This window comes from Elephas maximus, chromosome 7 (genome assembly GCF_024166365.1).
Source record: "Elephas maximus indicus isolate mEleMax1 chromosome 7, mEleMax1 primary haplotype, whole genome shotgun sequence".
Lineage (NCBI taxonomy): Eukaryota > Metazoa > Chordata > Mammalia > Proboscidea > Elephantidae > Elephas > Elephas maximus.
The window spans coordinates 88,249,553-88,275,242 of record NC_064825.1 but is presented as its reverse complement, the minus strand read 5'-3'; the positions used below and the strand labels follow the sequence as shown (position 1 = coordinate 88,275,242).

General features: G+C 37.5%; 1 protein-coding gene across 1 annotated transcript in view; it reads left to right on the top strand.

The window, feature by feature from the left end:
* CSTF3 (cleavage stimulation factor subunit 3) overlaps positions 1-17,500 on the top strand; it is an 84,339-nt gene extending 66,839 nt beyond the window's left edge. Inside the window, exons 11-21 of the mRNA XM_049890856.1 lie at positions 4,092-4,201; positions 4,484-4,600; positions 4,860-4,934; positions 6,543-6,686; positions 7,594-7,696; positions 10,730-10,799; positions 12,103-12,298; positions 14,965-15,118; positions 15,839-15,933; positions 16,079-16,139; positions 16,788-17,500. Of these exons, the coding sequence (XP_049746813.1) occupies positions 4,092-4,201; positions 4,484-4,600; positions 4,860-4,934; positions 6,543-6,686; positions 7,594-7,696; positions 10,730-10,799; positions 12,103-12,298; positions 14,965-15,118; positions 15,839-15,933; positions 16,079-16,139; positions 16,788-16,990 (1,328 nt within the window). The 3' untranslated portion in view covers positions 16,991-17,500. The remainder of the gene's footprint in view (positions 1-4,091; positions 4,202-4,483; positions 4,601-4,859; positions 4,935-6,542; positions 6,687-7,593; positions 7,697-10,729; positions 10,800-12,102; positions 12,299-14,964; positions 15,119-15,838; positions 15,934-16,078; positions 16,140-16,787) is intronic.
* The last annotated feature ends 8,190 nt before the right edge of the window (positions 17,501-25,690 follow it).

The window sequence follows — 25,690 nt, the reverse complement described above, 5'->3', positions numbered from 1 at the left end:
TAGATATATCCTCAAGTTCACTGACCCTTTGTTCTATTGTATCTAATCTGCTATTAAGGCATCCAGTAAATTTTTCATTTCAGATATTGTATACTTTCACATTCTGGAAGTTTCTATCCTAGAAATTTTTTATTTTTTCAGTTCATTTTTATGGTGTCCATTTCTCTACTGAGAGTCCCTGTCTGTTTATTCATTATGACCATCTTTTTTCTTTATGTCCTTGAACATACTTATAACAGTTGCTATAAAGTCCTTGACTCCTAATTCTTAGGGTTGGTTTCTTTTGACTGCTTTTTCTCTTGACTATGGGTTACATTTTCCTGTTTTTTCACGTGTATGTTGTTGTTAGATGCTGTCAAGTCGATTCCAACTCACAGTGACCCTACGTATACAACAGAATGAAACACTGCCTGGTTCTGCATCACCCTCACAATCGTTGCTATGTTTGAGCCCTTTGTTGCAGCTACTGTGTCAATACATCTCGTTAAGGGTCCTCCTCTTTTTTTGCTGACCCTCTGCTTTACCAAGCATGATGTCCTTCTCCAGGGACTGGTCCCTCCTGATAACATTTCCAAAATATGTGAGATGAAGGCTTGCCATTCTCAACTTCTAGGGAGCATTCTGACGGTACTTCTTCCAAGACAGATTTGTTTGTTGTTTTGGCAATCCATGGTATATTCAATATTCTTTATCAAAACCATAATTCAAAGGCATCAATTCTTCTTCGGTCTTCTTTATTCATTGTCCAGCTTTTGCATGCATATGAGACAATTGAAAATATCATGGCTTGGGTCAGGCACCCCTTAGTCCTCAAGGTGACATCTTTGCTTTTGAACACTTTAACGAGGCCTTTTTCAGGAGATTTGCTCAGTGCGATACGTCGTTTGATGTCTTGACTGCTGCCTGATTGTGGATCCAAGTAAAATGAAATCCCTGACAACTTCAATATTTCTTCTGTTTATCATGATGCTGCTTATTGGTCTAGTTGTGAGGATGTCTAGACATTTTAATTTCTTTTTTTAAGATATTGTCCAAATGATACATTATAGAAACTCTGGATTCTGCAATCTTACTCTGAAGAATGTTAAGTTTTATTTTAGTTAAACAACTAGCAGATCACCTGGACTTTGTGGAGGCTTGGTTTTATAATGGCAGGACCGATCTTTTTTAGTTTTGCCATTTATCTTAGGATAAAGGATACAGATAGCCCTAGGCCATATTTTTACTCTTAAAACCTAACCCTTTTGAGATTTCAATGGAAAGTCCAAGGTTAAGAAAGTACTCAGAACTTCTAACTTGACAGGACTCAAATTCCAAATTTGGTCACTCTTGAAATGGGCAGCTGCTGAAGTATCGATTCAACTCTTTTTCAGCCTTTCAGCTTTATTTTCTGTTTTTTTTTTTTTTTAATTCTCCCCTACAGATGTATATTTTAGGATTAAAGATTTGAGGGAAATTTATACCCAGATTTTCAGGCTCTGCTCTTTGTGGTTCTTTCCTTTTTGGGATTTCCCTCCTCTGTTTCCAGCTGCTCTTGTACGTAATTCAGAATTCCATCCTCTGATGCCTCAAGCAAATAATACTGCAGCATTTCACTTTAGTTCTAGCTACCCAGAACTGCACAGACTGTGATGTACCTATGTTAGTTCGTACGGATGCCATAACTAATTACTCCAAACTGGGTGGCTTAAAACAACAGAAATTTATTCTCTCACAGTTGTGGAGGCTAGAAGTCTGGAATCAAGGTGTTGACAAAGCCATGTTCCCTCTGAAAGCTCTAGAGAAGAATCCTTCATTTCAGAGTTTCCTCTGAAAGCTCTAGAGAAGAATGCCTTCCTAGCTTCTGGTAGCTCCCAGCAATCCATGCTGGTTTTGGCTTGTAGATGTATTAATCCAATCTGTGCTTCCTTCTTCATTTGGCCATCTTTCCTGTGTCTCTGTGTCCAAATCTCTTCTTACTCTTAAAAAGAAGCCAGTCATTGGATTTAGGGCCTACCCTAATCCAGTAAAACCAAACCAAACCTGTTGCTGTCAAGTCGATTCCAACTCATAGTGACCCTACAGGGCAGAGTAGAACTGCCCCATAGGGTTTCCAAGAAGTGCCTGGTGGATTCAAACTGCTAACCAAAAGGTCAGCAGCTGTAGCTCTTAACCACTGTGCCAATAGGACCTCATTTTAACTTTATTACATCTGCAAAGACTATTTGCAATAAGGTCATATTCACAGGGACTAGGAGTTATGACTTGAACATATCTTTTTAGGGAACACAATTAAACCCACTATAGAGTCCTTAAGGGAAAAAACCCATTGTGGTTCCCTTTTTTCAAAGGTTGATCCCCTTTGGTTTTTCTGCTTTTTGGTTATCCTCTAGTGCCTTTGGGGCCCTGGGTGGAGCATATGGTTTGCACTTGACTACTAACTGAAAGGTTGGCAATTGAAACCCACCTGGTGGTGGCAAGAAAGAAAGGCCTGGTCATCTGCTTCTGTAAAGATTACAGCCAGGAAAAACCCTATGAAGCAGTTCTACTCTGTAACATATGGAGTTGTCATGAATCAGAATCAACTTGATGGCAACAAGTTTTTTTGTTTTTTGGTGCCAGTGCCTTCAAATAGCTGCTTTTTGTATTTTTTCAGAGTTTATAATTTTTATTTTCAGGAGGGATAGTCCGATACAAACTACTACTCCAGAGCTGGAACTTGGAACTTTTGTTGTTGTTGTTGAGAACGTACACAGCAAAACATATGCCAACTCAACAATTTCTATATATATAATTCAGTGACATTGATTACATCCTTCAATTTATATAACCATTCTCACACTTCTCTGAGTCGTTCCTCCCCATTAACATAAACTCACTGACCCCTAAGGTTCCTATCTAATCTTTTGAGTTGCTGTTATCGATTTGGTCCCATATAGATAGTTCTTAAAAGAGCATAATGCTTAAAGCAGTTTTTTGTTTTTTTGTTTTTTTTTGTTTTTTTTTTTTGACTAGTTAAGCTAATCTTTTATTTGGTTTTAGAAATACTACAGGGAATATTTTTAGTTTAAGGTTTAAAGATTATCTCAGAACTATAGTTTCAGGGATTCATCCAGCCTTCATGGCTCCAGGAAGTCTGGAGTCCATGAGAATTTGAAATTCTGTTTTGTATTTTCCCCCTTTTGATCAGGATTCTTCTATAGAATCTTTGATCTAAATGTTCAGTAATGGCAGTCAGGCACCATCTAGTTCTTCTGGTCTCATGGCAAAGGAGGCAGTTTTTCATGGAAGCAATTAGCCACCCATTCCATTTCTTCTTCCTGTTCCTGACTCTCCTTCTTCCTCTGTGGTTCCAGGCAAATAGAGAGTAATTGTTGTACCTTGGACTGCTGCTTGCAAGCTTTTATGACCCCAGGCTCTATGCACTGAACCAGGAGGTAGCCTAATATTAATAGGCTAATTAACTGGGATGTACCATGAAACCATGGCCCTAAACCTCCAAACCAAGGAACCATGGAAATTTAGAATTTTTTTAAATTCCTCAATCTTGTCTTACTCTATTACCTGTAGGCCTTTGCAAATACTATTTCCTTAGCCTATTTTTTATTTCTCCCTGTCCCTCGTCCACTCCATTTCCTCTCTCAACTGACCAGCTTCTATCCCTTCTTCAGGTTTTGCTTTAGATATCATCAGTTCCTTAGTGAAGGTTTTCTTAAGTACCTAAACTAAATCCTGTAGCTCTAAGTTTTAAGAGTATGCTATAATTTCCTTATATTACTTACACTTTTCATAATTGCTTTCTTAATGTCTGTCTTTCCATATATTATAGACTTTTTGGGTATAAAGTCTCATTCACAGGTATATCCACAGTGTCTTTCACATTCCCTAGAATATAATTGGTGCTTAGTAGATATTAATTTAATAAATGATGGATGGATGGATAGGGCTTGGGTGGATAATGGTGCCAGAAATCCTCACGTTTTTTATTTCTAATCATCATTCATTATTGAGGACCCTGCCTTAGGCTAACAATTTAGTTGTGATGCTTTCATTGATAGTTTTACATGAAGTATTTCTTTTAATGGACTGTTGTTATCAATGTCTTCTTCTAGTTATGTTTGCATACGAACAGTGCCTGCTTGTTCTGGGCCACCACCCTGATATTTGGTATGAAGCTGCACAGTATCTTGAGCAGTCAAGTAAACTGCTAGCAGAGAAGGGGGTGAGTATCCCCAACCCCTTAGAGTGGCTATTTTTTAATGTATTAAAGTGATGAATCATTTAGGGTACTTGTATGATTCTTGTAGAAGTTAAAATAATGGAAGAAGTATTTGGAATTTTTTTTGGAATCCAAAAATGCAGATGTGTCCATACATACATATAAATAAGTGTGTATTTTCTTAGATACACATAAACAAATAAAGTAGGTAGTTTTATTAATTTTATTTTCTTTCAACTATATTAAAATAATTGAGGTAGTGCTTTCATTTATTTTTTCTCTCAGGATATGAATAATGCCAAATTGTTTAGTGATGAAGCTGCTAATATATATGAAAGAGCCATAAGCACTTTATTAAAGAAGAATATGCTGCTTTATTTTGCATATGCTGATTATGAAGAGGTAGGTAAAAATGCTTAGAACTTTCTTATAATTCAGTTTTTACTGCAGGAGTGAATTTGGTTTCTTACTGCTCCTTTGCCAGGTATATTACTTATGTTAGACAGAGATAATGCAAAATAAAGTTATTAGTCCTCAGTTCGTACTGAATTTATGCTCAAAGCAGGTGCCATTGTGGAGTGTGGCCTCTGGATTCGTCAGAGCTGAAATCCTGCTTGTTTATGTGTATATATTTACATTTGCTTCTTCTCTACCACCTTAGAGTCGCATGAAGTATGAGAAGGTTCACAGTATATATAACAGACTTCTGGCAATTGAAGATATTGACCCTACCTTGGTGAGTAGCTTTACAAATCTGTTTCCCAGCTTTACAGTCAGATTAAAACAAAAAAAAAAGTTTTAACTATGTAACATATAGTAAAATTCAGTCCTGTTGGTATATAGTTCTCTGATTCTTGAGAAAATAATAGTCATGTGAACACCATCACAACAGAAATACAACACACTTCCATCACCCCTGAAAAATTCCCTCATGTGGGGCCCCTTTGTAGTCAATCCTTCCCTCTCCTCAAACCCTTGGCAATTGATTTGCTTTTTGCTGGATTTTTTTTTAGTCCACTTTATGCCACATAATTGTCTAAAACAGTTTTTTTTAAATAAATGGGGCAGGAGGAAACAACATCCCAGAAAAGGACTGGACAGGAACTCACTTTATCCTGCGTTCTGCACTATAATAGTGGTTTTTATAGTCCTGAGTTTCTGCAAAAGTGTGAAGGAGCACCCCCAGTGAGAGAGGGATAGGCCAATAGGTGGGCTCTAAACCCTCTGCCCTAGGTCTGCTAGAGGTATACTATTTTGTTTTTCTGTTTATATTGGAATACCATTTATGTATTATTTTTAAATTTATTCTGCAAATAGCTCTGTGCTATGCACTGTGTTATACTCCAGGAGTATATTAACAAACTAGGTAAAATCCCTTTCCTCAAGTACCTCCTAGTCAGGGTCATCAAGTGTCCTAATTTTCACAGATCTGAGGGGCTTTCTGGGATATGGGACTTTTGGTTTGAAAACTAACAGTTGTGGGCAAACCAGGATGAGTTAGTCACCCTACTCATGGTACAGTGTCATTTGCTCATTAAACATTGCATACTCTTCAGGTATTGGGCACTCTGTAGATGCTGGGTATAAAAGGCTCATAAATGGTTTATTGATCAAATTACATAATCAACTAATCAATAAAAAATTCCATTATATGGTCTTCATAGGCTTTTAAAGCAATAAACCAAGAAAATGTGAAGTTAAACATGTATTGTTAAACATGCTTTTATTAAAGAAAACATTGAATTTCTAGATGTTGGCTTTTATTAAAGAGTGTTTTCCAGTTGTTTCACTTTTTTTTTTTTCCCCTTTAAAATTAATTTGCATGTTCTGGAATTAGTGGTGATGACTGGAGCCCTGGTGGTGCAGTGGTTAAGAGCTCAGCGGCTAACCAAAAGGTCAGCAGTTCAAATCCACCAGCTGCTCTTTCGAAACCCTATGAGGCAGTTATACTCTGTTCTATAGAGACACGATGAGTCAGAATCTATGGGTTTGGTTTTTTTGGTTTTGGATTACTCAGCCTTATGAATATGCAGAAAAACCATTGAATTATATACTTTAAAAGGGTAAATTTTGTGTTATGTGGATTACATCTCAACAGAAAAACAGGACAGCAAAATAATAATAATAATAATTAATTTGTACACATCTTTAATTCCAGAAAATATTAGCTTGTAGATTTAAAATCAGGCAATGTTGATAATTCTACTAATTTCTTGGGTATTCAAGATTGTTTTCTTATAGTATAGGAATAAAAAGTGAACCTGCATTACATTCTAGAAGGATCACATTCTGCCTAATTTGTAGATTCCATTATAATTAACAATTCCTTTTTTTTTTTGCATAGGTATATATCCAGTATATGAAATTTGCAAGAAGAGCAGAAGGTATCAAATCTGGAAGAATGATATTTAAAAAAGCAAGAGAAGATACCAGAACCCGCCACCATGTCTATGTTACTGCAGCACTCATGGAGTACTACTGTAGTAAGGTAAATATTGAAATACAAATATAAAGAAAGGTAAAATAATTTTCTTCATCTGAGGTACATTACTTAAATGAAAGATAGTCCTGGTTTCTGTCATTAAACTTTAATTGTTGCATTTCATAAAGAAAATCTAAGTGTATCTGTGTGAAATTACATGGCATGTCATCCAAATCCCCTCTGCCTGCTAATTTATGCCTTATTAAGCCCCATTATTGCCAAACTCCTTGAATATTTTTTATTGTGATAAAATATATATAAGAACTCAAGACAGGAACCATTCCCAAAGCCAACTCTTCAGACAGGGATTGGTCTGGAATATGGGATATAAAATGATACTGGTGAAGAACAAGCTTCTGGGATCAAGTACACACATGAAACTGTTGGCATCTGCTGTCTGGAGGGGAGATGAGAGGGCAGAGGGGGCAGGACACAAGGAGAGAAAGTGGAGGGAAGGAGTGTGCTGTCTCATGAGGGGGAGAGCAATTAGGAGTATATAAAAAAAAATAGCAAAGTATAAATAAATTTTTATATGAGAGACTGACTTGATTTGTAAACTTTCACTTGAAGCACGATAAAAATTAATTTAAAAAATATATATGTAAGAAAACATTTGACATTTCAACGAGTTTAACCTGTACAATTCAGTGACCTTAATTATTGTACAACCCGTTTCCAATTTTTCTCATCACCATTAACAGAAACTCAGTGCCTGTTAAGCAATAATTCCCTCTCCCACCCACTCCTGGTAACCACTGATAAGCCCTTAAGTGGTTTTTTACTTAACGTGGTTTTAATTTTCATTTTAATACCCATGTAGCTTATCGTATGTAAGTGTTATAGTTTTAATATTCTTATGAGCATCTTGCCAGACATTTCATGGAAATCAGTACTTTATTCTCTTTACTTCTAGGACAAATCTGTTGCCTTTAAGATTTTTGAGCTAGGGCTCAAGAAATATGGAGACATTCCAGAATATGTCCTGGCCTATATTGACTATCTCTCTCACCTCAACGGTAAGTAGACACTAGAACAGTTACTCAGTATTAAACATCAATGTCATTCTCTTAAATTACATTGTTAGGTTTTATTTCTTCTCAAATGTACTATAATGTTGTCATCACATCAGAACTGGGCAATTGATAGGCACTCAAGAAATATTTGTGCCCTGACTATCAACCAGGAATTTATACTGGTAGATGTTTTCTGACTCTGAAGAATGGTCTTTAATACATCATCAGTAATCAGTAGCAGTTTAAGCCCACAAATTTAGAGTTGGGAGACATAGACTTGTTTATGCCCATCTCTGATGACTCTGGGCAAGTGATCCCATTTCCCGGGAAGAAAACAGGTCCAAAAAAACAAACAAACTCAGTCTAGCCACCATTAACAAAAATGTGTAAGTAAAGAAAATGCTTTTAAGCTACTGTGGAAAAGATTTAGAAAAGATGTGTGTTTTATTAGCATCTTAGTTTTTATCTTCCTATTCTGTTGTAGTAATAATAATGGCCATCCTTTACTGAGTCCCTACCATGTGCCAGGCACTGTGCTAGGTGACTCGTATAAATACATATTTATACGAGTCACCTAGCACAGTTAGTCCAGTTACAGTTGGGGATATACAATTTCTTGATTAAAGATATGGTGTAAATGTTGATTTAGGCAAGACATACACAATTATGTGTCATGTAAATGGTTACAGAATTAGATATTGCATCAATGATTTTAAATGGTGTTTTAGGAAAATATAGCATTCTGTATACCTAAATAATATAAAAGAATAAAACTTAAAAACTTGTATTTCAGCTTAGTGATTCTGCACTCTGAAAAAAGATTTACTCCAAATAGTGAGACCATGGGCCATTAGAAATGATCATTTTTTTATGTGAAATCAATGTTCCTCACCAATTCTAAATTGTTTTCCTTGATTTTTTAAATAGTAGTTACTAGTATGCTAATATTTGTATTATTATTCTAAAAACGAGGATGATACATCAGCATTAGTTTTCCAAAATTAATGATTAGACAGTTCATTTTTTATCCATTCATTTATCTATCCATTTATCTAGTACCTTCGGGTTACCAGGGCCTGGGAGTACAAAGAGGAATAGGACTCCATTCTTACCCTCTAAGAATCTGGTGAGGGAATCAGATGTGTAAACATGATTGCATCATCGTTTAGTTTTAACTGTAGCATGAATTCTGGGGTTAGGTGGATTAGCTGTGTAATTTTAAGCTTGTTTTCTTATGTGTAGAATGGTCATAAGAGTACCCATCTCAAAGGATTGCTGAGAGGATTAAATGAGTTTTTACATGTGTTTGACTTTTATGGAATGTGGTCAATACTCCATAAACATTAACTGTTAATGGTGATGATGAAATGTGCTAAATACCATAATAGAGCCCTGAATGAAGTACTCTGGGAGCATAGAAAAGGGGGTGTAATTTAAGTTCTAGAGCAGTACTGTGCAATTATGGTAGCCGCTAAACTAGGCTATTGAGTACTTGAAATGTGGCTACTCCAAATTGAGATGTGTAAGTGTAAAATACATACCAGATTTCAAAAACTTAGTATAAAAAAAAGTAAAATATCTTAATCATTTTTGTATTGATTACTACATGTTGAAATGATAATTTGGATGTATTGAGTTGATTAAATATATTATTAAAGTCAATTGCACCTGTTTTACTCTTTCAAATGTAGTTAGCAGAAAATTTTATATTACGTATGTGGCTTCCATTATATTTCTGTTGGACAGTGCTGTTCTAGAGGGTGTCATAAAGAAGGGGACATGAACTGGATTTTGAAGGTTGAGCAATAGTCAGGTAAAGAAAAAAGGAAAAGGCATTCTGGGCAGAGAGTATAGCATATACACAAGCAGTAGAAAAGTTATGTGGAATAGTAAAAAGTATGTCTGGGGCAAAACTTGGAATAAACCAAAAGGATAAAGATGTAAGTATCACTTACCATTTTTTTAAAGTATGTTAAATCGAAGGTGAAAGCTGTGAATAGGGTGCTATCTTCCTTGGTTCAATCTGTATATGAACATGTAGTAAAGCTGAATAACTACCTTCAACCAATAAAAATTAACTACTCTGCTGGATTCTTTTTTTTTTTTTCAAACAATTTTATGGAGGTATAATTTACATATCCTAAGTTTACTTATTTTAAGTTTATAATTCAGTAAATTTACTGGATTCTTAAATTTAATAAGATCCCTTAAGAGTTTAGCAAGAAGTATCATTTTCTCACTTCCAGCTACAGAGAACCTCTCAAGAATCTTAAGATTTAATTCACGTCTGGCAACCACTTTTAATTAATTTCTATTTGCATATTTATCTAGCAACCTAGATATTATATTACCCATATAAGAAATTAGTTAAGGATACAGTAGTCCTGGTGTTTCAAAGGACTCAACTGTACCTAAATTTGAGCTTGTCATCCTTCACATTCAATATATTTTAAAAAATCAATAGTCTGACAATTATAATGTGAGCATATTTAAAATTTGTGTTATTTTAAAAAGGCAAATGGGATAAACCAAAAAACCAAACCCATTGCCATCGTATTGATTCTGACTCATAGCAACTCTATAGGACAGAGTATAACTGTCCCAAAGGGTTTCCAAGGCTATAAATCTTTATGGAAGCAGACTGCCACATCTTTCTCCCGCAGAGTGGCTCGTGGGTTCAAACCACTGACCTTTGGGTTAGCAGCCAGACACTAACCACTGCGCCATCAGGGCTCCTGCAAATGGGCTACACTGTTGTAAACTGTTTTGCATTATTACAAGTGTAGCATAGTATAGAAGGGCTGAACTAGAAGTAAAAAGACTTCGCTTCTAGGTATGGTTGTTATGCAATAACTGATCCACATCAATCACTAAATCATTTTTTAACCTCTGTTTCCTCATCTATAAAAATCAACTGTGATAACAGTTATGTTTCTGCATAGGATTTTTGTGAGGAATGAGATCATGCATGTGCAAATACAATGCTGAATTGTAAAGCTGATTTTTTAATTTTTAAAATCATTTTTAATATCCTAGAGGACAATAATACCCGAGTTTTGTTTGAAAGAGTTTTAACATCTGGAAGCCTTCCTCCTGAGAAGTCTGGGTAAGAACTGTGAAAACTTGTCAGGTTTTGCTTTAATAATTGAATTGTGACCTATGGAATCGTATTCATCTTTGAGATTCTTCTATGGGATGAATGTTTGCTTGAGTATGACTTTCAGGGGAAATTTCCCTCCTCCCTCAAGACTTATTTTAAAAATGCCAACCTGCAATATTTTCATACCTGGGTAAAATTTTTTATTTTTGCATAGTGATTTTTTTTTAAACTTGTTTTGACAGGTGCTACAGCAACTTATTATTACATATTTTAATACATCTTTCTAGTTTACTATATCCCTAGAAATTGATATGAACAAGTTAATAGAAGAGTTCTGAAATTTTCACCTTCTTTACTCAAGAGCATTTTTGCCTTCCTTTCTTATTGAAAGTTAAGTTTCTTTTATGTCCTTGATTTATGGTTTTGACTGTCAGTTTTATCATATAAGGGAACAACACGGTATAGGGGAAAGGCTTTGGAGTGGCACAGTCTTGGTTCAGTTCAGCAAACTAGACCTTGGGCAAATTTCATAAACTTATCAATTCTTACTTTCTCATTAAGTAACAATAATACTTACCAGTATAGGATTTTTATGATAGCCCAGTGCTAGGTATATAAGAGGCACTCAATATATTACTTTAGTATAAAGATGCTTAGTGACATTTAAGTAGAGTCTTAGAACATTAATTTTGGCTGTTAAAACCAGCACAAATTTGTCTCCAGTGATGCATATTAATATGAAAAGATAGAGAACAATCATATTAGATTTTGGAATATATCTTTATCCATACATTGGATGAAGAATGCATCCTACATTATACCTCATACCACTAAACCAAATAATGAAGCCACATTATTCGGAAGAAATTGGAAATCTGTCTAGGTTCCTTTTCCAAGTCTTCTACCCTGAGTTTACCCTCTCTGAAAGGTAAATGTCTCTCTTACTGACCATAGGGATAGGTCATATGTGCTAAATATGTAAAAAAATTTTACAAAGGGAGAGGAGGAAGCAGGGGGCTTAAATACTGAAGAAGTATTCGGGGTGAGGTATTACGATGTGTGTAATTTACTTAAAAATACTTAAGCAAAAGCAAGATGAAGCAAATATGGCAAAATATTAACAATTATTCAGTCTAGATAATGGTATATAGGCATTCATTATACTAGTTTTCTGTAGTTTGGAAATTTTTATAACAAAAAAAGAGCTTTTTATAATTAAAGAAAAAAGGGGGACTTAAAGCTTTTTTGTAAATAGGCACCTCCCTCAACCCAGAATCATTGCGTATTGATTAGATTTATTTTCTTACAGAGAAATCTGGGCCCGATTTCTAGCTTTTGAAAGTAATATTGGTGATCTAGCTAGTATTCTGAAGGTGGAGAAAAGACGGTTTACAGCATTCAAAGAAGAATATGAAGGCAAAGAAACAGCTTTACTGGTAGATAGATACAAGTTCATGGATTTGTATCCTTGCTCTGCAAGTGAACTCAAAGCACTGGGTTATAAGGTATGTACCTAGGACCAAGATGTGTGCTGTCCTTACTTTTTCAGTGTTTTAGTATAGTTCATGTATAACCTTCATCCCAAAGCAAATTCTGAAATAATAATCTAGTTTTAAAATAGATTTACAGAAAACAAGAAGATCAGGGATTTTCCTTTAGTTTATGAAACACTAAATATCAAAGGTAGCTAAACAAAATGAGAAGTAAAATGTGATTAACAAATGCTTTTATTCTTTCCCTGAAATTGTCAATTTCTTTTATCTTATGCCTGGTGGGGTAGGGGTGGGAGGTGATGGAAAGAAGAAGAAAAACAAAAGGAAATATGAATGTCTTCTTAGGTATTAAACTTCCTTTTTACTAATAAAAAAAAAATTTTTTTAATAGCTCTTATTAAATTGGTGAACAAGTACTTTGATAGGAGATCTTAAACCAAATGTAGTTGCTGTTATGTATAAGATAAAATGAAGAACCATTACAGCTTGTCAAATCCATGAAGTTCCCTGAGGAATCTGAATCCTTTAAAGGTGCTCCTTCAGTAGGTCTCCAGGGAATTAGCTTATCTAGGAGTGAATAGGAGTGAATAGAACTCCTCTATGTAAACTATGTAAACTACTGATTGTAAGAGAAGTCTGATATCTGGACCTGTGCAGGCCACGGGGCAGATTAATGTTTATGCAGCCCTAGAAATAGCCCTTGTTGAGAAAAACCATTCTTCTATCATTTCTTGATCTTTCTGTGTTGTGTGAGCAAAGACCAAGTTGGAAATACAAAGGGAAACTATTTATACAAGAGTCCCTGATGGCTCTGTAAGCCACACGGCATTAGGACCTTCCTCGTCATCATCCTCCACTTTCTCACTGCCCTTTTGGCCTGGGTCTCACTCTGTATCTGAACCACTTCAAGAAGTTTGAGAACAACTACCCATAATTGAGCTTCAGATCCTGTCATTAATGGCAGCCCCAGTTCTGTACCAGTCCCAGATTCCTATTCAGAGCCAAGATGTTTGTTCTTGCTCAGGGATGAGCAGTTTCTGCTTGAGTTTAACTACTTCCCAATGAAAAGCTAAGACACTTTAACACTACTTTGTGGAATTATTTGAAAAAGCTATTTCAACTTTTCTAAGATGAAAATGGCAATTAAGGAAGTTTATGAAAATAAAGAACTTATTACTTCCAAGTGGAAACGCTGGTGGTGTAGTGGTTAAGTGCTATGGCTGCTAACCAAAAGGTTGCCAGTTCAAATCTACCAGGCACTCCTTGAAAACTCTATGCAGCAGTTCTACTCTGTCCTGTAGGGTCGTTATGAGTTGAAATCGACTCGACGGCAACAGGTTTCTATTCCCAAGTAGTACTACCTCTTGAATGTGAATTTCCCAACTTTCATTTCTATTTCTATTCGCACATGTGGTGGTGTGTAGTGTGCACATACGTGTACACGTATGTGAGAGGGAGAAGCAATTCCCCAATATATCTGCTCATTTAGATTTGCCCATATAATAGCTGATGTGGTCAACTGCATTACCAAATTTTGAGAAAACAAAATGCTCTTATATCCCCTCTGGTGGATATAGGGGCTCTTCTCCAGGCATGTTGACACTGGCTTGCCTGTACCAGGAGTTCATTTGCGGTAGGGCCTCTGTTAAAAGGTAGATATATTTCTCCCCTTGATATATCTTAGAGAGTTGTTCTCAGCCCTGGAGGGGCATTGCTAGTATACTGGAAAGAAGACTCTGTATAGGTTTTGAGGTCAGAGAAGCCTGGGTTCTAATCCCCTCTCTACTTAGGCTTTGTGACTTAGGAAAAATCAGAACCTCTTTAAGCTTCAGTCCTTCTGTAAAATGGAGATGTTGATATTTACCTCATCAAAGGGCTACAACTGCCTGACACATAGTGGTGCTCAATAAATGTCCCTTCTCCCCCATAGCAGTATATTGGGAATAATTTTTCATTTCATTAGTCCTTTATAATAAAAATGTACCTAATGTTGGGATTCACCTAAAGTAGCAAAACAGCACAGTGTTTAAGAGCCTGGCTGCTAACCAAAAGACTGGCAGTTCGAATCCACGAGCCACTCCTTAGAAACGCTATGGGGCAGTTCTGCTCTGTCCTATAGGGTTGCTATGAGTTGGAATCTACTTGACAGCAACAGGTTTGGGGTATTTTTTTTTTTTTTTTTTTGGTTTAGTATAAGGTAGGATAAAATGTTTTAGCTTTCATGGAGCAGGACCTCACTTAATCCACATTCTTATTTAAAGAAACTGCCAGATGTTGTTCAATTCTAGAGGAAGGGAGGTGTCAGGAGAATATCTAAAACTGCAATTTTTCCTCTACCCTCTATTTAGTGCCTAGTCTTCTGACTTTCCCCATTAAAGCTTGTATTTATCCTACAAATGTCCTAACAGGTGATGCTGAGTCTAATGATTCTTAACTGGGGTTGGGGTAGGATTATAAAACACTGAGTCAATGATTTGTCAGTCTTTAGAGCCTTATTGCTTCCCTTGCTAAATATTTAACAGTCTTTAATATCACTGAAGTTCTCGCTTATCCCTCTCCATTTCTTTCTGCATTTTAACCCATGTATTCACACTCTACCCTCGAGATTGTAGAACTGCACATTTATACTGTGTAAGTCCCATTTTCAGATTTAGGATTCTTCTGTTCTGCATTTTCAGGATGTCTCCCGTGCTAAGCTAGCAGCTATAATTCCAGACCCAGTTGTAGCTCCTTCTATAGTGCCTGTTCTGAAAGATGAAGTGGATAGAAAACCAGAATACCCTAAACCCGACACTCAGCAGATGATTCCATTTCAGCCACGACATTTAGCACGTAAGCCGTGACTTTAGATCCTGTACTGAGACCTCAGTTTGTTTTCTGATTTCAAACTGATTTCAATCCAGAGGTGTGGGGGTGAAGTAACATGACCTTTTCATTGTAGGTTAATGATTAGACTTAGGGTCACTATGGCAAGTGGCTTAGCTGTAATCTTTGAACCAAAATGAACTAAGACTCTCTCTTAGCTCAACGATCCAGATTCTGGTAACCCATTTGGCAGTGATACTTAGTTTTCAGAAATACCATTACATACAGAGGGCATGTATAGCTGACTTCCTTCAGTGATATTATTTGGTATCATTCCCATTTACTAATGCACTGTAGCCCCTCTGGATCCAGTCTGAGCAAGGCCCTTATGATTAAATATATTGTTGAATAGTTTTCTGACTTTAGACAGGATTACTGAACAATGACTGTGGGGCTCAGAGATGGTCTTTAGGTCAGCCCCTGGATTATTTTATGAAAAGCAACTTGCCTAATTTTCTGCCACCCTTTTTTTTTATGGCCACGTGGTTGAGGCTGCTTTCACTGTCTCACCCATTTAAGTTTTGCTAAAGCAGGTAACCACTGAAAGCAATTTAAAATATCCTGAAGAAGGCAACATAGACATAGAAAATAATTATGTACAAATCTACTTTTGTATAATTTATTGTAGCTCTAGCATCTATAGAAATTGTCCATTCCATTTGGTTCAGACTTTTCTTCCTCTCACAGCTCCAGGCTTACACCCTGTCCCCGGTGGAGTGTTCCCAGTGCCACCCGCAGCAGTTGTTCTAATGAAACTTCTCCCTCCTCCTATCTGTTTCCAGGTATGTTTGCTATTATTGTGGTATATGTTGGCTCAATGTGTTATAATAATTGCATGCTTTTTCTTTTCTATCATGAGAAATACAAATTTCTGCTATTTTAACTTGTCAGATTACTGGGGATTAAAATTCCTTTGTATCAAAATAGGGTCCTTTTGTACAAGTGGATGAACTGATGGAAATTTTCCGTAGATGCAAGATACCAAATAGTAAGTACTGCAAATTCCATTTTTAGGGTGGCATTCTCGTTGTTGCCTCATAGGCAGGAGAGATTGTTACTCTGCCACTGAAGTTTCCAAAGCCAGGCAACTTGCAGAAGTACAGTGAAATCCAGGAGTGATTGGAACCCTTTGACAGATAGAGGCCTGTTCATATTTTAACTCCACTAAGTAAAATGTCATAAAAGCTTACCTTTTCTATTCATGTTATCATACACTATCAGACTTGGCTTATGAAAGTGCTTTAATTTTAACAGCACCTTTTGTCTTTTCCTTTAATTATTTAGGGTCAAATGTACTATTCTGTGGGGCCCTAGTGGTACAGTGTTTAAGAGCTCAGCTGCTATGCGGCCTGGTGGTGCAGTGGTTAAGAACTCAGCTGCTAACCAAAAGGTCAGTCAGCAGTTTGAATCCACCACCCGCTCCTTGGAAACTGTATGGGGCAGTTCTACTCTGTCCTATAGGTTGCTATGAGTCAGAATCGACTAGACAGCAACAGGTTTTGGGTTCTGTTCTTCGTGTTGCTAACAGTAGGCTATGAAATTAACTGTAAAGTATCCAAACTAGTGCATACACATTCTTTCATACCAGCATAATTTTAAACGTCCTCCAACAGCCCTTTCTGTTTTATTTAACTAGCTGTTGAGGAAGCTGTAAGGATCATTACCGGTGGGGCCCCAGAGCTAACTGTAGAAGGCAATGGCCCAGTAGAAAATAACGCAGTACTCACCAAGGCTGTCAAAAGGCCCAATGAGGATTCAGATGAAGATGAAGAAAAGGGAGCTGTCGTCCCCCCGGTTCATGACATTTACAGAGCACGGCAACAGAAGCGAATTCGGTGAAGCAGGCTCAAAACCTGCCTCTGAAAGAAAACTTAGCCAGGATTCCCTTTTTGCCTCTTAAGTCATATGTTTATGAGACAACACTTTGTTACAAGGATCTTTGAAACAAAGTTGTATTGTCATTGGTGCCTCTATCATATGGTTCTTGAGAAACAAACAAACCTGTGTGATTTTAGACTATGGAACAGACCTCTGCTCTAAACAAAATTAGGTTTTCACAAATGTGAGAACAGTACAAACTGGCAGAACCACATTTTGTTCCCTCTTCAAGGGCGTCTGTATGTGTATGTGCCGCTTGAAGATTTGTGAGTTTTCAACAGTTTTATTTTAAAAACTGTATGGCTTAATGATTGTAAAGCGTTTTATCACATTTTCTGAAAAACAGTTGTTCTCAGTTTGCTTATGTAGAGTCCTGCCTTATTGTTTGTTTTTATTTATGGCAGAATGTATGGAATCTGTTTTGTAGTTTACAATTTTAAAACAGTCCTTTAAAAAAATAAAAAGATCTCAAAATCTCATGCCTCCTTTTCCTTTTTTCATTCAGACTTTATTTACAGTAACTACTTATTTTATGCCATTCAGTCAATACCATTTAAAAATAACTGTCAACAATACAAGGAAACTTCATCTTGTATTAACTGTATGTATACTTAACCAAATGTCTTTTCCTGGTCTGTTTTGGCACTACCTGAAAATATGAGTGATCCATTCTTCAGTGGCAAATTAAATATTTTAGAAATCCTCAATGCATTTTTCCCAATTAAATCCGTTGGCCGACTGAGATATTCTGTTATTTTTCATGTCTCTTAAAAGCCTTTAGCCTCCCAGTGTAATGGTTCACACACAAATATATGTCGAAAGGTCCTCAGTGCTCAAGAACATTTTTTTCATGAGCTAGACATATGTAGATAGCGTTTTAAAAAAAATGACAGCCAATTAACCAAATTCTAATCACAGTGAGCAAACACTTGTCATGTGAAATAAGTCCAAAGAACTAGGCTTTCGCTGTTTGTTTGGTAGCGACATTACCTCCTCAAACTCATTTCTAGAAAAACTACTAGACAGAAAACTAGTTATGCTTAGTGTGGTTGTGATTCAAAATAAAAGATAAAAATCAGGAAGAAAAAAAAGTATTATGGTTATAAGGAAACTAATTTAGAATCTGAATTCAAGTGTGATTAAATGTTAATTTTACATTTTAAAATCAGCTGATAGTTCCATAAAATTCTTTACTTATAATGTAAGGAAGGTTGTCTTAAATCATTTTCCTACACAAATTTATATGCAGCAAGGTTATATTTACATAGTTGGTTACGGGCATGTTTAGTTTCCTGGATTTTCCCACCGAAGCCAAAACATCCGTAAAAGCAAGTCAGATGGTTCTAATAAAGACTGTTATCCTCTCAAGTGTCATTTTCAAGCTATTTTTTGTTTGTTTTTTATATATCATGATTATCAAGAAAACAATCTTAAGGGCATAAGTAGTATCATATGGCACAGATTTAAAATGCAGAGGTGTGGAATATTTCCTGAAGTGCTTATCTTTGGATGGTGTTTTGAAGAAAACAAAATACGGGTAAGTGGTTTCAAATACCTCTAAGTGGTCTGCAGTAGTGTTTCCATAGACTACAAAACAAGGCCTCATGAAATGCATCGGAACCAATCTTTTTTGTGCTGTATTCAAGAAAAAGTATTCTATATACTTTGGTGAAAAGTGCCACTAAAAACTGTTCAGGCCATTATGTATAATTGGTTTTACTGTATTTATTTCTAAGATGTTTTTCCCTAGATTTATCTGATCTTTAAACATAAAAGAATTACTTGTTAAAACCAGTTGCCATTGAGTCAATTCCAACTCATGGTGACACCCCATGTGTGTCAGAGTACAACTGTGCTCCATAGGATTTTCAAAGGCTGTTTTTTTTTTTTTTTCCTCAAAAGCAGATCACCAGGCCTTTCTTCTGAGTTTATCATTGGAAATCTAATGTTCAGGGTCTCATAGGGCAGCCACTGCTACATTTCCAAGGACACCCTTATTTGTATTGCTGCACCCAGAGAAAAATGCCAAAAGATAACCATATTTTTCCTATTTATAAGAATGATGACATCTCCCCAAGATTCTAGAACTGGAAAAAAATTTCAAGCATTAAGTCCTTCCTAAACAAAAATTAGCCACGTTTTGGCCTTTACCACTGAATTTACTTTGCCACAGGTAAGAAATGGTTATATAGTAAAGCTACATAGTAAATTTAAAACCCTAAGCAACCAAATTGTAACACTGAATAGGATGCAAAAATACACCACTTTTGTCAGCCTATTGATGTTGGTCAACAATAATGAATTTCTTTGGTAGTTTTACAACCCTCTATATGCCTATGGAACCTGGTGGCATAGTGTATAAGAGCTACAGCTGCTAACCAAAAGGTCAGCAGTTCGAATCCATCAGGCGTTTCTTGGAAACTCTATGGGGCAGTTCTACTCTGTCCTATAACGTCACTATGAGTTGGAATCAACTCGACGGCAATGGGTTTGGTTTTTGGTATATGTCTATGGGGAGACCTGGTAGCACAGTAGTTAAGCATTTGGCTGCTAACAAAAAGGTCAGCAGTTCAAATCCACCAGCCCCTCCTTGGAAGCCCTATGAGTTGGAATCGACTAGACGGCAGTGGGTTTTTTTTTTTTTATATATGCCTGTGGGGCCCTGGTGATGCAGTGGTTAAGAGAATGGCTGCTAATCAAAAGGTCGGGAGTTCGAATCCACCAGCCACTCCTTGGAAACCCTAGGGGACGGTTCTTCTCTGTCCAGTAGGGTTGTTATGAATCTGAAACAACTCAGTGGCAATGGGTTTTATATGCCTATAGTTAATATGTAAGTGTAGAATTCATCCAGTAGCAAAGTGTAATAACTATGTTCACAAATTCCATTCTAATTTACATTTCAGCTTCCAAAGCAAACTTCATTAAAGTTGGTAGTAATTTCTTGACTGACATTAAGTGAAGTTGTTTATTATATACTGAAGAATTGTCCACTGCTGTCGAGTTGCTTCTGACTCATGGCGACCTTATGTGTAACAGACCAAAATGTTGCCTAGTCCTCCATCTTCATGAAGAATTAATCAACTCAACGGCAATGGGTTTGGTTAGAGGTCCTGGGTGGTGCAAATCGTTAATGCACTTGGCTGCTAACCAAAAGGTTAGAGGTACGAGTCCACCCAGAGGTGTCTCGGAAGAAAGGCCTGGTGAACTACTTCTGAAAAATCAACCATCAAAAACCCTGTGGAGGCCACAGTTCTGCTCCAACACACGAGGTTAACATGAGTTGGGATCGACTCAAAGGCAGTTAGTGATGAGATGTCTGGCCTTTGCCCTCACATACCAGGAGGTCATCTCCAGGCCCCTGGAATGTCCTGCTTGATAGGAGTGTCCTTGTTTGCCTGGGGGCTTTGTCCACCACAATGTGGTTTATGATGGGTGGCTTTGGGACACACCGATCAGTTCCAATCTCCAGAGGACTGATGACTAAAGGTATTAGGCCAACAGCCAGGAGGGGCTCCAGACTAAAGGTCAGCCACTCAGGCAGTATGTGATCAAGCTGCAATAAAATCTCTGGATACCAAAGGCTCAGGTAAGCCTTCTGGTTGGCAAATACTCTGAGTATCATCACACGTAGTCGGGAGGAGGTAATGCAGTCCGGTACTCCAAAGGGAAATGTCGACCCGAAGCTTTGCGTTTGGACCCCTCCCAAACTCTGCCCTATGAGTTTCTTCTTCTTTTGCAGATTCTAATTTGTAATCCATCCTCCTTTCTCTGTAATGAAACTGTAATTTTAAGCATAGAGCTTTCCTGAGTTCTGTGAGTCATTCTAGCAAATTACCAAATGTGAGGGTGGTCTTGTGAACCCCTGTATTTGTAACCAACTGATGTGAAGTGAGGGTAGCCCTGGGGAGCCCACAACTTGCAGCTGGTATCTAAAGTAAGGGCAGTCTTATTCGAACTGTTCCCTCTGACTTTGCAGTTTGGTTAACTCATAGCATTTATCTTTTATTAAAAACTTCAGAAGTCTTGAAAGATAATTCATACCTCGTAACTAAATTTAAAGGACCCCTGGTGGTGCAGTGCTTAAGCACTTGGCTGCTAATCGAAAGGTTGGCAGTTCGAACCCACTAGCCACTCCATGAGAAAAAGATGTGGCAATCTGCTTTCTTAATGAGTACAGTCTTGGAAACCCTATGGGGCAGTTCTACTGTGCCCTATAGGGTTACTGTGAGTCAGAATTCACTCCACAGCAACGGGTTTGGGGTTTGGTTAACTAAACTTAGGTGCCATGTGGAAACCCTGGTGGCGTAGTGGTTAAGTGCTATGGCTGCTAACCAAAGGGTCGGCAGTTCGAATCTGCCAGGTGCTCCTTGGAAACTCTATGGGGCAGTTCTACTCTGTCCTATAGGGTCGCTATAAGTCAGAATCGACTCGATGGCACTGGGTTTAGTTTTGGAGGTGCCATGTTACTGATTTATCAACAGAAGTGCCAGCTTACCAAGTTTTAGGAATAAAAGTCAAGAAAAACAATTCAGCAGCTTACTGCATTTTCTTCTGTCAGCACTGGCCAAAGTACCTCTTTGAGCAAAAGGAAGACCCTGCTTTAAAAACCAGAGGCAATGTGAATGTGAGAAAAAGGAAACAAAAACGTTACTTCGATTTTAATGTTACCTTTAAGTCAGAATTTGCACTTTAAAAGTTCCCAATGTTTGATTCAGATAAAGGAAAACTTTAAAATGGTATGGCAAAAGGGATGTAAAATCTGACTATTGCTACTAACTCCAGACCCACCTGATTTCAAAACCAAATAAATGATAATCCATCAAACCAGGCTTAAAGATTAGTTCTCATTCTTAGGTTCAGAAGACAATACATTTAAGTCAGGTATGACAGAAACCCACATTAGAGGAATAAAATTCTGCCTGTTCAGGTTTCTAACACGTATCTTCTAGGACTCTGGCTATTTCTGAATGTATCAGTGGAAATGTTAGAGGTTGAGTTTATTGGGCTAAAAGGTCACCTCCCACCCATGAAGAAGTTCCCTTGAATACTGTGAAAAAAAAAAAAAAGTCATCCATTAAAATATTTATATAATACAAAATCTAACATAAATACACAATTGCAAATATCATTGTATTTATTTAGATCATGTTTTTAAATGAGATAGTGCCTTTAAATATGACTTTCATATCCCACCATCCACTACCATTCATTCATCCATTCATTTGTTCATTCAGACATACAGACATTCAAATAATATAGAGGTGGAGATGGGGGAAGGAATCACTCTTGTTCAGAAGGGACGAAGAAAGCAATTAACAGACTTGGGAAGAAAACCTCTACAAATCTGTAAAATGTGCTTGACTGAGGGAACTTGGGTGCCAACGGCTGAATCTATAAAAGACGTGCACCTACAGGCAGAGTGTTGTCGGCTCTCCTTTATTATTAATAAAGCAATTTATAGTCCTTTTCCAGGTACAAAGCATTTAATATCCATTATCATATTTAATCCTCACAGCCACAGTGTGAGTTAGCAGTGTTCCCATTTTACAAATGAAAATACTGAGGGATAATATCATACAACCAGTAAGAAGGCAACAGAGGCAAAACTCAAAACCCAGATCTTCCTCTAAATCAGGTGCTTTCTGCTCAATCCTATCACAGTCCAGTAAAGCCAGACTTACCACAGAATGTCAAAGCTGGAAGGGAACTTAGTGATCAAATCTAGTCCTCTCATAAATCGAACCAAAAAACCAAATCCATTGCCATCGAGTCAATTCCGACTCATAGTGGCCCTACAGGACAGAGTAGAACTGCCTCACAGGGTTTCCAAGGAGCACCTGGTGGATTCGACCTGGCTACCTTTTGGTTAGCAGCTGTAGCTCTTAACTACTACGCCACCAGGGTTTCCAATCCTCTCACAGGTGTTGGAAATGGGCCCTGATTTGCCCCAGCTAGTGTACAACAGACGTGGGATCACAGCCTTGGCTTACTGACAGCGCTCAGTCTTTCCACTGCATCACCGTGCCTCAAAATGAAAAGAAACTCTAATGTCATACATACAAAACAGCACTGGATTAAACAGCAGAACACTTATCCCTTTAAAATGATGGGAACCTACTGGCAGCAACACGTCCCTACTCCCAAGAATCTTATGGCTTTGGAGAAATGAAAATAGCCACCTCCACAAAAACAGGACCGCTAGAATAATCCATTCAGAATTGTTGGCCAATATATGCACTTCATATACCTATTATGGAAAATCTATTAATAATTTCTTCACAGGAAAAAAGTTCCTATACATCTGTCTATTGTATTTAATCAGACATTACTATGAGTGTGGTTCTTACCTGAAATATACTTACTATTGGCTTATATGGTTATATAAACAATCAGATTTAATCTAGCTAACCAACATTTGCTGAGAGCCAACAAAGTAGCAGGTACTGCTCTAGATTCATTCATTCATAAGACTAAAATAAATCTAAGAGGCTTAGTGATATTGGCATGAACAAGGCTCTCAGTTTTATCCACATGGAGTGAACTACTGCCAAAGAAACTTAGCAATTTCATGAAAGACACTTATCTCAACAAACCTGTCAGGCAGGAAGTCAAGTCACATCCAGCAAGTATGCAATATATAGAACCAATTCAATTCTGAGGAAGGATAACTTATGCTTCAAAGCCTGTTTTGATCGGGAGTGGGAGCTACGGGGAGGTGCCATGAGTAGATGCTTAATAAACATTTCCTGAGTGACTAAACGAACTTTCCTGGCCTTTAGTAATGACCCTGCGGGGTTCCAGGAAGAAAATTAGCTACTAATCTTCAAGGAGCAAATACAGAACAATTCAATATGAATATTGTAATTCCGAACTTTGCCACCTTCATCCCTGGCTTCTGCCACTTGCAGAATTCCACTGGCAGACACCAAAGTAGTGGGGAGCCAATAGAGTCCTGAAGTTCCCTGTTACATATGCATCAAGACTCCAAACTTAACTCTGTCAATCTAGGAACCCATGACGGAAAAAAACCTTTGAAGAGTTACAGAAAAGTTATTAAGATTTAGGAAAAATGACTGTTCAAAGTAGTGATCCACTCTGCATTCGGGGGTAAAGCATCCTTTAGCAGGAGAAAAAAAAACCCCAAACACTCTGAGCCTGAGGTGCTCAGAGCTTCTCAGGCCACGCACCGTGGAGCAACCTCTACCTCAAGGAACAATTCCAAAAGCGACCTTACCGAATCCACCATAAACGATGTGATTTTGTTCTTTTAAAAGTATTCGCACGTAAAGTGTGGCCGGACCACCAATTTACAGTGATCCCAGATTCTCCGGGGTTTTCTGCCAGAGAACAACACAGGACCTAAAGATATACCTGGTTCCTTTTTTTTTTTCCTTAAATTTACCATATCATAAGATTAGAACTAATTTAATAGCTGATCTGTTTACATATAATCCCTACCTGGGCTCCTACAGCCAGATCCAAGTCCTTTGTATAAACACTGGGAACATCAAAAGTCTTAAAAATTCCGAAACAGAACTTATTCTGATACTACTAGGTCTGACATCCTTCCCCTGGAGTAGCTGCTTTCCTCCCTCTGATCAGTCCTACTGCAGTACCTACCCTCTAAGGTACAACCAACATGGTTCTTCAAGTCTTCCTCCAAAAATCAGTATCACTCCGTTCCTTAAACCTTAGGACAGACAGCACAACTCCCTGCAGGGAAATGTGGCCTTCCCCTTCCTGCCCAGGGACAGCTGCTGGCCTTCCTGAGGACATTACGAAATGGCTTCCAAGTTTCTTTTAGCTTCTTGTCCAAAAACCTTTATGTGCTGGTCAATAAATGCAGCATACATTTCTGCTTACAAGTGCGCAATGCCATCAGAGCAGTTTGTAGCAGGTATTTAGAGAAAGCAAATTTCGCCCTAATAAAACCATTCGTGCCTGGTAGTGCTAGATGGTCTACAGAGTGAGTGTGCCCCACCTCACCCGTCACCTTTAGTGAAGGGTTTCCTTGCAGTGCTTTACTCCTCACTGTCCTAGGAATTGGAGATCACTCCAATAACTTCATGGCTGTTTCTAACATAATGCCCTGTCGAAAACACCCACCCCCTACACACACGCAATTTTATTGTTTTAACAGAACAGATCATCTGTGAGGCCCAAACTACTCTTTCACAGTCACAGGAGGTGCCAGAGATTCTGGTCCCTGAGGTTCCTCCAATAAATATTGCTCAAAACCCAGGATTTTTAATGACTTTCTTATCCAAAAGATTAATGAGTTTGGGCTATTTTGCCTAAAAACACTTAAATCTATGTTCCAGAAATATAATTCAATTAACACATCTGTGTATTGTATCAGCGTGAATTTTTCAATAAAAATCTCAGACACTTGTCTTTTTGTATATTTGCAACAGGCAAATCTGCTGCAGAAGACCGCTTTAAAGCATTAAAAAGCAAAGATGTCACCTTCAGAACTAAGGTGCACCTGACCCAAGCCATGTTGTTTTCAACTGCCTCATATGCATGTCAAAGCTGAACAATGAATGAGTAAGACCAAAGAAGAATCGATGCCTTTGAATTATGGTGCTGGTGAAGAATATTGAATATACCATGGACTGCCAGAAGAAGGAACAAATCTGTCTTGAAAGAAGTACAGCCAGA